The 13,949-nt window shown below is 35.3% G+C and overlaps 2 protein-coding genes across 4 annotated transcripts in view; both read left to right on the top strand.

The window, feature by feature from the left end:
* The window catches only part of LOC142336950 (uncharacterized), a 62,739-nt gene extending 52,014 nt beyond the window's left edge, over positions 1 to 10,725 (top strand). For all 3 annotated transcript variants that reach the window (XM_075385947.1, XM_075385962.1, XM_075385955.1), the window contains one exon: positions 9,325 to 10,725. In XM_075385947.1, coding sequence (XP_075242062.1) covers positions 9,325 to 9,390 — 66 coding nt within the window. In that variant the 3' untranslated portion in view covers positions 9,391 to 10,725. The remainder of the gene's footprint in view (positions 1 to 9,324) is intronic.
* Positions 10,726 to 10,789: 64 nt separating this feature from the next.
* On the top strand, positions 10,790 to 11,619 carry LOC142336972 (RPA-interacting protein B-like). Its single transcript, XM_075385974.1, has one exon. The coding sequence runs from the start codon at positions 10,910 to 10,912 to the stop codon at positions 11,564 to 11,566; it is 657 nt and encodes a 218-aa protein (XP_075242089.1). The 5' UTR covers positions 10,790 to 10,909; the 3' UTR covers positions 11,567 to 11,619.
* Positions 11,620 to 13,949: the final 2,330 nt, after the last annotated feature.

Below are 13,949 nucleotides of genomic sequence, written 5' to 3'. Positions count from 1 at the left end.
TTAGCAATTTTTTAAAATAAATTGTGCTTTTTTCTTCTTTTTGTGAAGTTTTTGGTCATTGTTTAGGTATCTCCAGCCTGAAAAACCCAGGAACTTCCTGTTGAGTTTTATAATAGGTTACAGCATGGTTTTTTGATGTAATGGAATGTTTTTCGCGATTTTTGTATTACGGATTTAAGCAGTTTTCTTTTTAAAAAATTTGCAAATATTTCAAGTTTTTTTAAAAAATTTTTGGCCTTTTTTTGGCACCGGGGGCCACGGGAATTCCTCAGAGTTGTGAAAATAAGCTGCTGCATAGTTTCTAGTGTTAATGGAATGGTTATCAATATTTTAATGACTCGAGTTCTAGCAGTGTTTTTGGTAATTTAAATTTTTTTAAAATTTTAAAACTATCATGTTCCAATTTTATGGATCTGTGAGCCAGTGAAACTATTTAAGGCTTAAAATAGGGATAATGGATACTCTCGTGAGACAATGAACTAGTTCTGAAGATAAAATTAACTCGATTTTAGCAAGATTTGGTTAAAACTTGCAACTGTTTTTGAAAATTTTGTTCTTTTCTAAGTTTAACGATCATTACTGGCCAGCGAAACTTTTTAAGTCTTGCAGATGGGTTACATGGCAGATCTTCCGGGACTGAAAATGGTTTGGAAAATTTTTCTGACTACGGAAGTTAGAAACTGTTCTTTTAAATCTGGCATTTTTCAGTTCTAAATGATTTAATTACTAACAAGGCTAGAAAACTAGAAGTTGCAGATTCGAATCTCATCATAGAAAATATTCATAGTTCTCGCTCAATCTCTCTCGGTTGGGTTTCTTCTTTCTCGTTCACGTTTTATCTCTCGCACTCTTTCCTTAACTCATTTGTTAATGTCGCACTTCAGCTGCTGTAATGTGGGTGATGTCATCATCTATTACCCTCATTAACGCTGAATTATAGTAGAAATGTTTCATCATAAATAATTCAACTAGCCATTTTTTGGAAATCATTGTTATTTGCTCTCAAACAAAGTTTGTAGCAAACATATTAATCCTGTTGGTCTTGTTTATGCGGTTTTTCGCTTGTGTGATTTTTCGTCCGACCCATTTGAGTTTTCGTCCTTAGAAACGGGGTAGAGGTAGCGGCCACTGGGCAATAAGTATGCTAAGAGCCTTCAGCTCACAGGTGTCTCAAGTATGCAATTCACAGAAACTGTTATGAACCTATACTTATGGTGTGAAGTGCGGTTTTTTGAAATTGATCTCACCCCGCACCATCAGACCCCAAAGGCCCCACCCATGCACATTGTTGAGGCCGTAGGGTACCTTGCAGCCAGAAATCCCCTCCGCCCGCTGTTGACAAAAGCCCCCTCCCCTCCCCCGCTACGCTCACCTCACGCACCTTTAATTAAGCTCAAGATAGCATCACTAAACCGTGGTTAGCTACTTACAGTTTTGATAAAAAGATACTGAAAATTTTTATTGTCCATAAAATAGTTTTCAATAATGTTATAATATTTAGCATTTTTTAAATAAAAAATTTCCACTTTTTGAAAGTTTGTCTTTTTTTGGGTTTCTCAGACCTCAAGATCCAGGGAACCTCCTCATTAGTTGGTTTGATGATAGGTCACTGCATAGAGTCTGGATTTAATGGAATGTTTTTCAAGGTTTTCACTTCACTAATTTTAGCATTTTTTCACAAAACTTGAGATTTCTTCAATTTTTACATTTATTGTCAATATTCAAGCTTTTCCAGACCCAGGGGCCAGAAAAACTCCTTAAATGTTTGATACTATGTTACTGAAAATTTTTGGCCATGGATTAGTTTTAATATCACATATTTTAGCAATTTTTTAAAATAAATTGTGCTTTTTTCTTCTTTTTGTGAAGTTTTTGGTCATTGTTTAGGAATCTCCAGCCTGAAAAACCCAGGAACTTCCTGTTGAGTTTTATAATAGGTTACAGCATGGTTTTTTGATGTAATGGAATGTTTTTCGCGATTTTTGTATTACGGATTTAAGCAGTTTTCTTTTTAAAAAATTTGCAAATATTTCAAGTTTTTTTAAAAAATTTTTGGCCTTTTTTTGGCACCGGGGGCCACGGGAATTCCTCAGAGTTGTGAAAATAAGCTGCTGCATAGTTTCTAGTGTTAATGGAATGGTTATCAATATTTTAATGACTCGAGTTCTAGCAGTGTTTTTGGTAATTTAAATTTTTTTAAAATTTTCTTAAAACTATCATGTTCCAAATTTATGGATCTTTGAGCCAGTGAAACTATTTAAGGCTTTAAATAGGGATACTGGATATTCTCTTGAGACAATGAATTGGTTCTGAAGTTAAAAATAACTCAAATTTAGCAAGATTTTGTTAAAATTTGCAATTGTTTTTGAAGTTTTTGTCCTTTTCTAAGTTTAACGATCATTACTAGCCAACGAAAATTTTAAGTCTTGCAGATGGGTTACATGACAGAACTCCAGAGACTGAAAATGGTTTGGAACATTTTTCTTACTACGGAAATTGGAAACTTCTTTTAAATTTAGCATTTTTAAGTTCTGTATGATTTAATTACTAACAAGGCTAGAAAACTAGAAGTTGCAGAGTCGAATCTCATCATAGAAAATTTTCATAGTTCTCGCTCATTCTCTCTCGGTTGGGTTTTTTCTTCTCTTTCTCGTTAACGTTTATCTCACACTCTTTCCTTAACTCATTTGTTAATGTCGCACTTTAATATGGCGTGATGTCATCATCTAATACCCTCATTAACGCTGAATTATACTAGAAATGTTTCATCATAAATAATTTAACTACCTTTTTTGGAAATCATTGTTATTTGCTCTCAAACAAAGTTTGTAGCGAACATATTAATCCTGTTGGTCTTGTTTATGCGGTTTTTCGCTTGACTTATTTTTCGTCTGACCCATTTGAGTTTTCGTCCTTAGAAACGGGGTAGAGGTAGCGGCCAGTGGGCAATAAGTTTGCTACGAGCCTTTCAGCTCACTGGTGTCCAAGTATGCGATTCAGAGAAACTGTAATGGACTTATACTTATGGTGTGAAGTGCCGTTTTTTGAAATTGATCCCACCCCGCACCATCAGACCCCATAGGCCTCACCCATGCACATTAATGAGGCCGTAGGGTACCTTGCAGCCAGAAATCCCCTCCGCCCGCTGTTGACAAAACCCCCTCCCCTCCCCCGCTACGCTCACCTCACGCGCCTTTAATTAAGCTCAAGATAGCATCACTAAACCGTGGTTAGCTACTTATAGGTTCGATAAAAAGATACTGAAAATTTTTATTGTCCATAAAATAGTTTTCAATTTTTTAATGTCACAATATTTAGCATTTTTTAAATAAATTTCCACTTTTTGAAAGTTTGTCTTTTTTTGGGTTTCTCAGACCTCAAGATCCAGGGAACCTCCTCATTAGTTGGTTTGATGATAGGTCACTGCATAGAGTCTGGATTTAATGGAATGTTTTTCAAGGTTTTCACTTCACTAATTTTAGCATTTTTTGACAAAACTTGAGATTTCTTCAATTTTTACATTTATTGTCAATATTCAAGCTTTTCCAGACCCAGGGGCCAGAAAAACTCCGTAAATGTTTGATAATATGTTACTGAACATTTTTGGCCATGGATTAGTTTTAATATCACATAATTTAGCAATTTTTTAAAATAAATTGTGCTTTTTTCTTCTTTTTGTGAAGTTTTTGGTCATTGTTTAGGTATCTCCAGCCTGAAAAACCCAGGAACTTCCTGTTGGGCTTGATAATAGGTTACAGCATGGTTTATAGATGTAATGGAATGTTTTTCGAGATTTTGAAAATTAATCTCAGTTTTAATCTCAAATTTAATCTCAATTAATCTCAATTTAATCTGAAACTGTATTATGCTCCTCTCTCTCTATTTCTTTTGAAAATTGTTTTCCCAATTCACTCATAATCCGTTCTAAATCTTGTTTTTGTTTAGTCAATGAAAATTTTTTGAATTGTACGTCAGGACTTGTCCTGTTATGTTTTTTTTACAATTCAAAGAATTTGAATTGTATTGGGGCGCTGTCTTTTTTTAAGATCTGTTCACACATTTTCGTGATTTTTGAAGTCAAATTGGAGTAGTGATTTTGGTCACGCCGAAACAGGAAATGGAGCAAAAAAGCGAGTGGTTTTGCGGCGTGAATTTTCCTCGCTCTAATTTTAAAGTAGAGTGAGAAAACTGTGTTTGAACAAAAATTCGGTTTCTCGGTAGTGGTTTTTTGTTCACATCTGGCAATTTCACTCTGATATTTACTGTTTTTTCGATTTTTGGATCGGTTTATATTTCTAAATGGTTTTCCCAATCCATTCGCTGCTCAATCTTGCCCTAGTTTTTTGTTTGAATTAAATTTTTATTTCTCGCTACTGGTTTTTTTTGTTCACATGCGGCATTTTGACATTGATTTTCTGTTTTTTTTTCGTATTTTTTATCTGATTTTTTAAAAAATGGTTTGATTTCACTCATAGTCCATTCTAGGTCTAGTTTTTTTGTTTATTCAATGAAAATTCTTTGAATTGTACGTCAGGACTTGTCCTGCTATGTTTTTTAATTCGCTTTACCTTTTGATCACGTTTTTCGTTTTACATAGGTTACGATTTTCACGTTTAACTTACCTCACTCACTGTTTCAACTAAGTGGATTTTAAATTGTTTCACGCATTGAATTATGCAAGGTGGTGAATACGATCATTATCAAAGGAGGAAAATCAAGAAACAGTTGATTGTTTTTGTTAGAAACCACTTCAGGAGTATAGAAAGTAAATTGAAAAATTAAGATTTAGTTTTGCGAATAGTTCTTGGGCTCAATGGCCAATCCATCAACTCAGATCAGTAATTTTTTATCTATATATTGACGGGCAAGGATTCTGGAGCTAACGTTTTATCAGTGAACAGCTTTTATAGGACAGAAATAAGGCATGCAGAAATCCCACTTCTAAATTTAGCATACAATTTGAGCACATAAGACTTCTACTTTCGACATTTGTTTGAATTTTACCCTTTGAACTGGCTTTGCTTCAATCAAATAATAGTTTGATACGTCAAAAATCAGTTGTATTTTTAATAGGCGCTGACTTTTTAAGATTTGTATTGGGGCGCTGACTTTTTTAAGATCTGTTATTACAGTTTCATGATTTTTGAAGTCAAATTGGAGTAGTGATTTTGGTCACGACGAAACAGGAAGTGGAGTGAAAAAGCGAGTGGTTTTGCAGCGTGAATTTTTTTCACTCTAATTTTAAAGTAGAGTAAGAAAGCGATCTTTGAACAAAATTCGCTTTCTCCGCAGTGGTTTTTTCTTCACATGCGGCAATTGGTTTTTCCAATCCATTCATAGTTCATTCTAGGACTAGTTTTTTGTTTGAACCCAATTTCTCTTTCACGCTAGTGGTTCACATGCGTCATTTTGACATTAATTTTATATTTTTTCTTGATTTTTTATCTGATTTTTTTAAAATGGGTTTCCCAATCCATTCATAGTCCGTACTAGGTCTACGTCAGGACTTGTCCTGCAATGTTTTTTATTTTTGCAAAATGTTTTCTAACCTTTTTTCATGACTTTGGGCTTTCAAATTGGTACAAACATGTAAAGCTCAGCGGGCATCAATTTACATTAGAGACCTTTAGCCTCGTTTACTAGTCCTTCACGTGCTTGAAGCTACTGGAGAGGCCGTAATTCGATGTTAAAAGGTCATTTTTAGGAGTTTTCGGGCCCGAAATGTTGCATTGTTTCTCGTTTTTATTTTCAACATTTTTCGACTTTTTGTTGGACCACTCCATAATTGAGGTAAAATTGATTAAGTTCTTTTGCAAGACATAATTACTTCTGATGACCATTTAGGAGCTAAATATCTTTGTACTAAAACATAAAGGGGCAAATTTATACTCGTTTTTACAATTTTCAAGTTTTTTGAGAATGTCTGCCATTTTTTGAGGTTTTTCAGCCCTGGGTGCCAAATAACGACCTCTAGGTTTTGATAAGAGGTTACTCCACGGTTTCTCGTGCCCATTAAAGAATTTTCAATGTTTAATATTACGAATTTTAGCAGTTTCTTAGAAAACAAAACTTGCATTTTTTTCAAGCTTTTGAAAATTTTTAACAGCGAGTTTTTCCGGCACCATGGTCCCATGAACCTCCTCTAGGGTTCTCTTAATAGGTTACTGCATAGTAGCTCGAAGTAATGGATGGGCTATCAATATTTTTTGAACACGAGTTTTTGCAATTTTTTTGATAGAATGTTTATTTTCTGAAAATTATTATCATATTCCAAATTTATCGAGCTATATGAGACAAGGAAACTATTTAAGGCTTGAAATAGAGATTCTAGATATTCGCTGTAGACAATGAAATGGTTCTGAAGATATTGATATCACGAATGTGAGCAAGATTTTGTTAAAATTTGATATTGTTTGTCATTGTCTCTTAACGATCTTTACTGGCCAACGAAATTTTTTTGATGTCTTGCAGACTGGTTACTTGACAGAACTCTAGAGGAAAAAAATGATCGCACTTTTCAATTTTTTGACGCATTTGTCATATTTGTCGAGTTTGTCTACCTTCAGTGGATCCTAAATCTCTTTCAAGTCTTGTGCGTAAGTTAATGACTATATTGAATTGTATCATATTACCCCTTCAGGGTAAAAGCTCCAACAGTTTTAGCAATTATTGTAGTTTGCTTGATTATTTTAGCTCTGAACTTTTTAAATCGTATTTTTGGCTGGAATTTTTCGATTGATCTGCTGGTCATGTACAATAGTTCTGTTTTTCATTCAATTCTTTGGATTGTATTTCAGGACATTTACTGATATGTTTTTTTGCTGCGTAAAATGTTTTTTACGGACCAAAATGTTTCCGCTTTGCCTTAGTTCATAGCTTGTTCAACATTTTGGGTGAAATCTTGTTGACTCTTGGCTAGTTTCACTATTCTCTCATTCTGCTAAAATTGTTTTTAGACATGAGTTGCTCAGCAAAGCAATTGAAAATGAACAGAGTCAGTATCAATAAACGAAATCAGAAATAGAAACGGTATGAACCCCGAAAGCCCAATTTTAGATGCCCGTTACTCGAACTTTGTTCTTAGTTACCATCTCTAATGCTTATTGGTATTGATAATAGCCCCTGTATCATCTCACTACGAAACAGGAGTATGTTCAGCTCCAAAATGACATAAACATAGCTGGCAGATTGCCAGAGAATAGCCGCAATAGCTTCGTAGATCTGCCGTCTAAAAAAACAGCAGACAGACCAAAGAAATTCGTCTTTTCATTGAAGGCCGATATGTTATATTTTGATTAAAAATCTGTATAAGTTTTTGCTTCTTCGATTAGCTGCTCTCAAATAATCTTTATTTAGAGTGACACACACCCATTTGACGTTATCTCTTTGAATTAAAGTAAATAAAAGTCATTTTCAAAGTGAGGAAGGAAGTCATTTTTGAGAGAGGTAAGTCAAGTGTGACCTAAAATTTAATCACGCGAATGAACAAAAAAACTCGCTTCACTAAGAGCGACAAATGACGTCACACACGCACTTCAGTTGAAATTGCATGAACGAATGAACAAAAAGCAGATTTGAAGTGGTTGTGACGTCATATGGTCGTAACAAAAATCGCGACGACTAAATAAGAAAACCAAGAGAAGACCAATAATAGCCCCAGCTATCGCTATGCGGCTATTAAAAATAGTTTTCACTTTAAAATTGTTTGTGTACAAAAATCTTTTTTAATTATTATTTCTCTTCTTTCAATGCCAATCTTGGTTGTGGGAATCAACGGCGGCTATTTTCCGGCAATCTGCGGGTTATGTAATATCCTTAAATTTCAAAAGAGCGTGATTTTAGTGACCGATTTTAACGAAAAGCTCCAACAGTTTTAGCAATTATTGTAGTTTGTTTGATTATTTTAGCTCTGAACTTTTTAAATCGTATTTTTGGCTGGAATTTTTCGATTGATCTGCTGGTCATGTACAATAGTTCTGTTTTTCATTCAATTCTTTGGATTGTATTTCAGGACTTTTACTGCTATGTTTTTTTGCTGCGCAAAATGTTTTTTACGGACCAAAATGTTTCCGCTTTGCCTTAGTTCATAGCTTGTTCAACATTTTGGGTGAAATCTTGTTGACTCTAGGCTAGTTTCACTATTCTCTCATTCTGCTAAAAGTGTTTTTAGACATGAGTTGCTCAGCAAAGCAATTGAAAATGAACAGAGTCAGTATCAATAAACGAAGTCAGAAATAGAAACGGTATGAACCCCGAAAGCCCAATTTTAGATGCCCGTTACTCGAACTTTGTTCTTAGTTACCATCTCTAATGCTTATTGGTATTGATACTAGCCCCTGTATCATCTCACTACGAAACAGGAGTATGTTCAGCTCCAAAATGACTTAAACATAGCTGGCAGATTGCCAGAAAATAGCCGCAATAGCTTCGTAGATCTGCCGTCTAAAAAAACAGCAGACAGACCAAAAAAATTCGTCTTTTCATTGAAGGCCGATATGTTATATTTTGATTAAAAATCTGTATAAGTTTTTGCTTCTTCGATTAGCTGCTCTCAAATAATCTTTATTTAGAGTGACACACACCCATTTGACGTTATCTCTTTGAATTAAAGTAAATAAAAGTCATTTTCAAAGTGAGGAAGGAAGTCATCTTTGAGAGAGGTAAGTCAAGTGTGACCTAAAATTTAATCACGCGAATGAACAAAAAAACTCGCTTCACTAAGAGCGAAAAATGACGTCACACACGCACTTCAGTTGAAATTGCATGAACGAATGAACAAAAAGCAGATTTGAAGTGGTTGTGACGTCATATGGTCGTAACAAAAATCGCGACGACTAAATAAGAAAACCAAGAGAAGACCAATAATAGCCCCAGCTATCGCTATGCGGCTATTAAAAATAGTTTTCACTTTAAAATTGTTTGTGTACAAAAATCTTTTTTAATTTTTATTTCTCTTCTTTCAATGCCAATCTTGGTTGTGGGAATCAACGGCGGCTATTTTCCGGCAATCTGCGGGTTATGTAATATCCTTAATTTTCAAAAGAGCGTGATTTTAGTGACCGATTTTAACGAAATGCTGTCCGCTATCTCAAAAGTTTAATAAGGGATCAATACCTGTGTGAAATCGGACTTTTAGTTAGAATTACACACGCGCTTGAAAATTAACCACATTAGGTTAGTGGTTTCTGATGCTCGTTGTCAATGGTTTGCACTCAGCCTCATGTCAATCCACTAATAAGTCGACAGCGGTAGACTACTTGAAAAGCGGTAGTCTGATATAGAGCTTTCTAGTTATTTTTTGTGGAGAATTTAGGTGTGCTTTAGGAGTCGGTGTTTTCTGATCAACAAAATTCATCTGATGAAAATGGACACACAGGAGACGTGGACTAAAAACTTGGTCACGAATTCAGTTATGAACATTAAAGAGACTTTGGGAATGGGTTAATTGAACCTACCCGGAAAAACATTGTCTTTCAAATCTGCTTTCGAACTTTGTCTGGATACTTAATGCTGAAGTAAAGGGTCAAATATTTGTACAAAAACTTTTAGCATCAATAGAAAGTTTCTCTCAAGTTGGACGAAAACTATGATCACTCGTTTGCTTATTTACTGCCGCTCTTTAGCTGTTATTAATCGGTGTTTATTTGAGGCTCACTTCATTGCAACAATTGATGAAAAGCTTTTCTTTTCTATAACTTGAATGCGGAACTGTTTCCAATCGCAAGCGATATCACTTCTTGAATTATAGTACAGAGACATAGTAATGGATAGTTCTACCTCCTATTAGTCTATGATAACTATTATAAAGGCGAAAGGCAGATAATTTGTTCACATAGATTAATGAAAGAATATTGATGATGGGGAAAGGAGACAGATCCTTGAATGCTTCTCCTCACGTGGTGCGTCGGCCATGCACATATCGTTCATTATAACACTTAGTGGTTTCTCTCGCTCATCTTTTGCTCGGATCACATTTGTACAATAGTCTACTTTCTTCTTCAACTGGTGCTTTTATCTCGTGTAGATGCTTTCGTCTCTAAAACTACCATGCCTATTGCGTTTACTCTGTACACCAGGTGAATATGGAGATTATGATGATCGTTACCCTACAAAAGAACATTGCAGACATGCCTTTAACATTAACAGATGCCTTGTAACTTTGACCTATGCATGTTTGATAGATACTTTATAGTAACTGAAATGTTGCATACAGTGTGAATGATCAGCCAAATTTTACCGTTAATCATGCTCAAAAGACTTAATTTTTGTTCTTTTCATGCTCGTGGGTTTATTTTTGTTTACTTCCTGGTTATGGGTTTATTATTGAATGCTGAAAAGCTGTGAATGAATGTGGTGTTCTAGACCATACCTCGCTTCTTATAAACTAAGTCATTCGCTTGGCCTTAATGTGGCCATGAGTTCGCAACAAAACCGCTTTGAGATTCGACCTAATTTTAAATTTGTAAATTGAATTAATTTTGTTCATAATTACAAGATAAATAAAACAGACGTGTTTTTATCTGTTATATCTGTTGTAGTAGTTTTTAGCGTAGACTGATCTTCTCTCGAATTCGTTACTTCCATTCTATGATTTGATAAATGGACCTAGTTTCGATAAATGATGAGTAAATTATATTTCATACTGCGATATCATTCTGTTGTTTTGATTCACAATTTGGATAATTCTGTATTTCGTTTCAAATCTCAAACAAGAATTTTAATTTGTCCCTCGTTTTGAAGAAAAAATAGAACAGAATAACTACACGAAACTACTTGATCATCAATAACATGGTATAGCCTAACTTGCGAACGTTTTGCCATAAATGTTTAGAAATATCCTATTGAATGTAAAGCTGAAATTTGGCATTACTTTCAGTACCAGCTATGAGCTTGTGATTATTGGAGAAAAATGATGAAACGATCAGTTGTAAAGCCTTCGCAGTGTAAAAGCGCAGATAACATTGACAAAATTCGGAAATCACTTCGCAATGAGCTCCTCAGTCGATACAAAGAGGACAGATTGAAAGCCACCAACTTAAGACGAAATGTTTCAAATAGTTTGGAAGCTTTCGATGAAGATGACGATGAAAACAGTTTTTTGGACATCAGAAATTTGGTCCTTGCTGACCAGGAAAAATTCTCTGCTATGGATGAGTTCGAAATTGAGTCGCTTTACGAAGATTTGGCACCAATTGTAGAAGATATGAAACTTGAGATCCTTTCACAAGCTGAGCAGAATTACTTCGACTCTCAAGAAAGCTCATATGTAGATGTTGCTTTGATGAACGTTGATGAAACTGTAATACTGTGTCCGATCTGCAGAACAGGCTTTTTGAGTGTAACTCCTTCATCCGTTGAATGCAATATGAGTTCATGCAGTATGCGATTGGGGGTTGAACAAGACTGTATTAATGTTAATTCTGTGAAAAGTTACCTGAATCTTGCTCAAACGGAGCACAACGAAACTTGTAACTGTAACCCTATCTTCAGTATTGAAGATAACTTCGGTATTTCTAACTTGTTCATGCTTGGATCGAAATGTGATTTCTTCCATATTGTTTTGTAAATGAAAGTGGTTTTACATCTTAATTATTTTCCGAATTCAGTTTTAGTTTTTCATCTTTCAAAGCAGTGAAAAAATAGCTGCGTCGCTTGGTTAGTTTTGAAAAGATCGCCTAGACAGTGAGGGCTAAATCAGCCTGAAGCTCAGAATTAGTATAAAGGCTGGGTCTAAGTTGTAATATTTACCCTTTGTTTTTCTGTGGATAAGCAATTTGATGTTTGGTCACGCATATCTGAATTTATTTTTCAACAGAATTCAGCGTATTGAGTGAATCGTTTTGTGCAATGTAGTTTGATAGTAAGATCGCAAAGTTAAAGGGAGCCTTGTAAATACCGCCAAATAGGTATGCGTTAAGAACAAATTATTCTAAGAAAGATATAAATTGCTCTCAAACAAAGTTTGAAGCAATTATTGTAAACGAGTTGATCTTATGCAAAATTTTTGCTTGACTGTTTTGACTTTGTCGAGTGATTTTTACGCCCTTGAATTTTTCGTTTTGCGTGATTTAGATTTCGCTATCATTTACATTTTTCAGCAGCTGAACTCAAATGGCGGTAGATCACTACTGGAAGTCAAATGAAAAGTGCGCATAATTGGATTATTTTACGACTCTAAGAGGAGTAATGAGATTCTAAAGGTTTTTTTAAAGCGGACGCAAGTTTGTTCACGACTTGAAATTTTGACTTTTGTTTTCGAACTTTCGCTGCTGTTTTAGAGCGTTGACTTGTTTTCGTACATAGGACTTTAATAGTAGCTCAAGTACTTATACATAGAAATTAGGAACTGCTGGTGATACTCAAGGTGAGACGGTCATTATGAGAATTTTTCTTCCCATAACAGTCCCTCCTTTCCCAATTGCAGAACTCGCCATCTATCTACGAACCCACCTACCTACCCCCGCCCCCACCACTTCCCCAACTACATACCTCGCCACACATACCTACCGTTCGCCATCTACCTACCCCCCCCCCGTACATAACTACCTCCCCTCAACTAGCTAACCGCCTCCACTTACCTACCCGCCGCCACTACATACCTACCTCCTCTTCACCAGGCTACCCCCTCCATCACCACTAGCCCATTCCCACAAACAAAGATGGGTGTGGTTTTTTCAAAACACTAGTTCTATTAGGCATATAATGTTTGGATCTATTCTGTTCCCCCCCAGTGTTTTTTTATGAACCCCAATTACAAATTATATGTTATATAGCACGTTATATGTAAGAAAATAGCACGTGCGCCTGGGGGTCATAAAAAATTTATGCTCACTAAGCTGGGGGCCAAAACATAATAGATCCTGATTTTCTTTCTGATGTTTCCGATATAGGACAAACACCGGCTCTTTCTCTTAATACTTCTGGTTTAGAGATTATATTGCACTACTCTTTGAGTCGTTTCCGGTACTCTACTGGCAACGTTTTTAATGCAGACTTTGCTTGACCGTTTTGACTTCGAATGACTTTTACGCCCTTTACTTCATCGTTTTGCGTAAATTAAATTTCGCTCTTTTTCACGTGTCAGCAGGTGAACACAAGTGGAGGCAGTTCACTACTAAAAGTCAAATGAAAGGTGAGCTGAAATTGGAGTATGCTTTATTTAACTTTTTTTTAGTGATGATAGTGGTATATGATAACCTCTAATGACCCTTACGTCATCTTAACTTCTAACGTCATTTTAAGCTCCCTGAGTCATTTTAGTTACTCTCTCCCCCCAACTGAAGCAGGCTGCAATAAATTTGAGCTCCCACTAGTTGTTCGAGAGCAACTCTTTCAACTTTAGCCGGGTATGTTTTTTATTCAGCATTTGGCACAAAGCTCCGTACCGGTACTGCTTTAAAAACGAATATTGTAATGAATACTTTGTGGGGTTTGCAAGAGGGAACGATATTGCACTGATCATTTAAAAGCAAGAAGATGGAGGCTAAATAATGGCTCTTCCATCGCAAAATAATTGCGGTTCATTTGTTAATTACTCCGAATTAAAATGTTTAGCAATTAACTTGGACCTATCGGTCTTTTTATTACTCAAAGAGGAGCATTATTATTACAAGATTTTTTATAATGTAAGAACTTAATTGTATTGGTGATCTTCTTCACAAAATTTTCGATCTTGCAGATGTTTTTCATTTTCGTTTGATGTTTATTTACTGCTGGCCCTTGAGTTCAATTTAAACGATTTTTCGAGCCGGTTTTGGTAGATTGACGGTTATGTATTGGCATGATGACTAATTTTGCATGCTTGCATCTTAAAAAATTATTTTGCTTAAAACTAACCTTGCAATGAATGCGAAATTTGTCAAAGTCTGAGATTTAATTATTTTTTGAAATAAGATTGGGATCTTTTTCATTTGTGCCCCCCAGTACGTTATGCGCCCCCCAGTTACAGA

Source organism: Convolutriloba macropyga, chromosome 1, assembly GCF_964194025.1.
Source record: "Convolutriloba macropyga chromosome 1, txConMacr16.3, whole genome shotgun sequence".
In the NCBI taxonomy this organism is placed as follows: domain Eukaryota; kingdom Metazoa; phylum Xenacoelomorpha; order Acoela; family Convolutidae; genus Convolutriloba; species Convolutriloba macropyga.
This window is presented reverse-complemented; position numbering and strand designations above follow the sequence as displayed.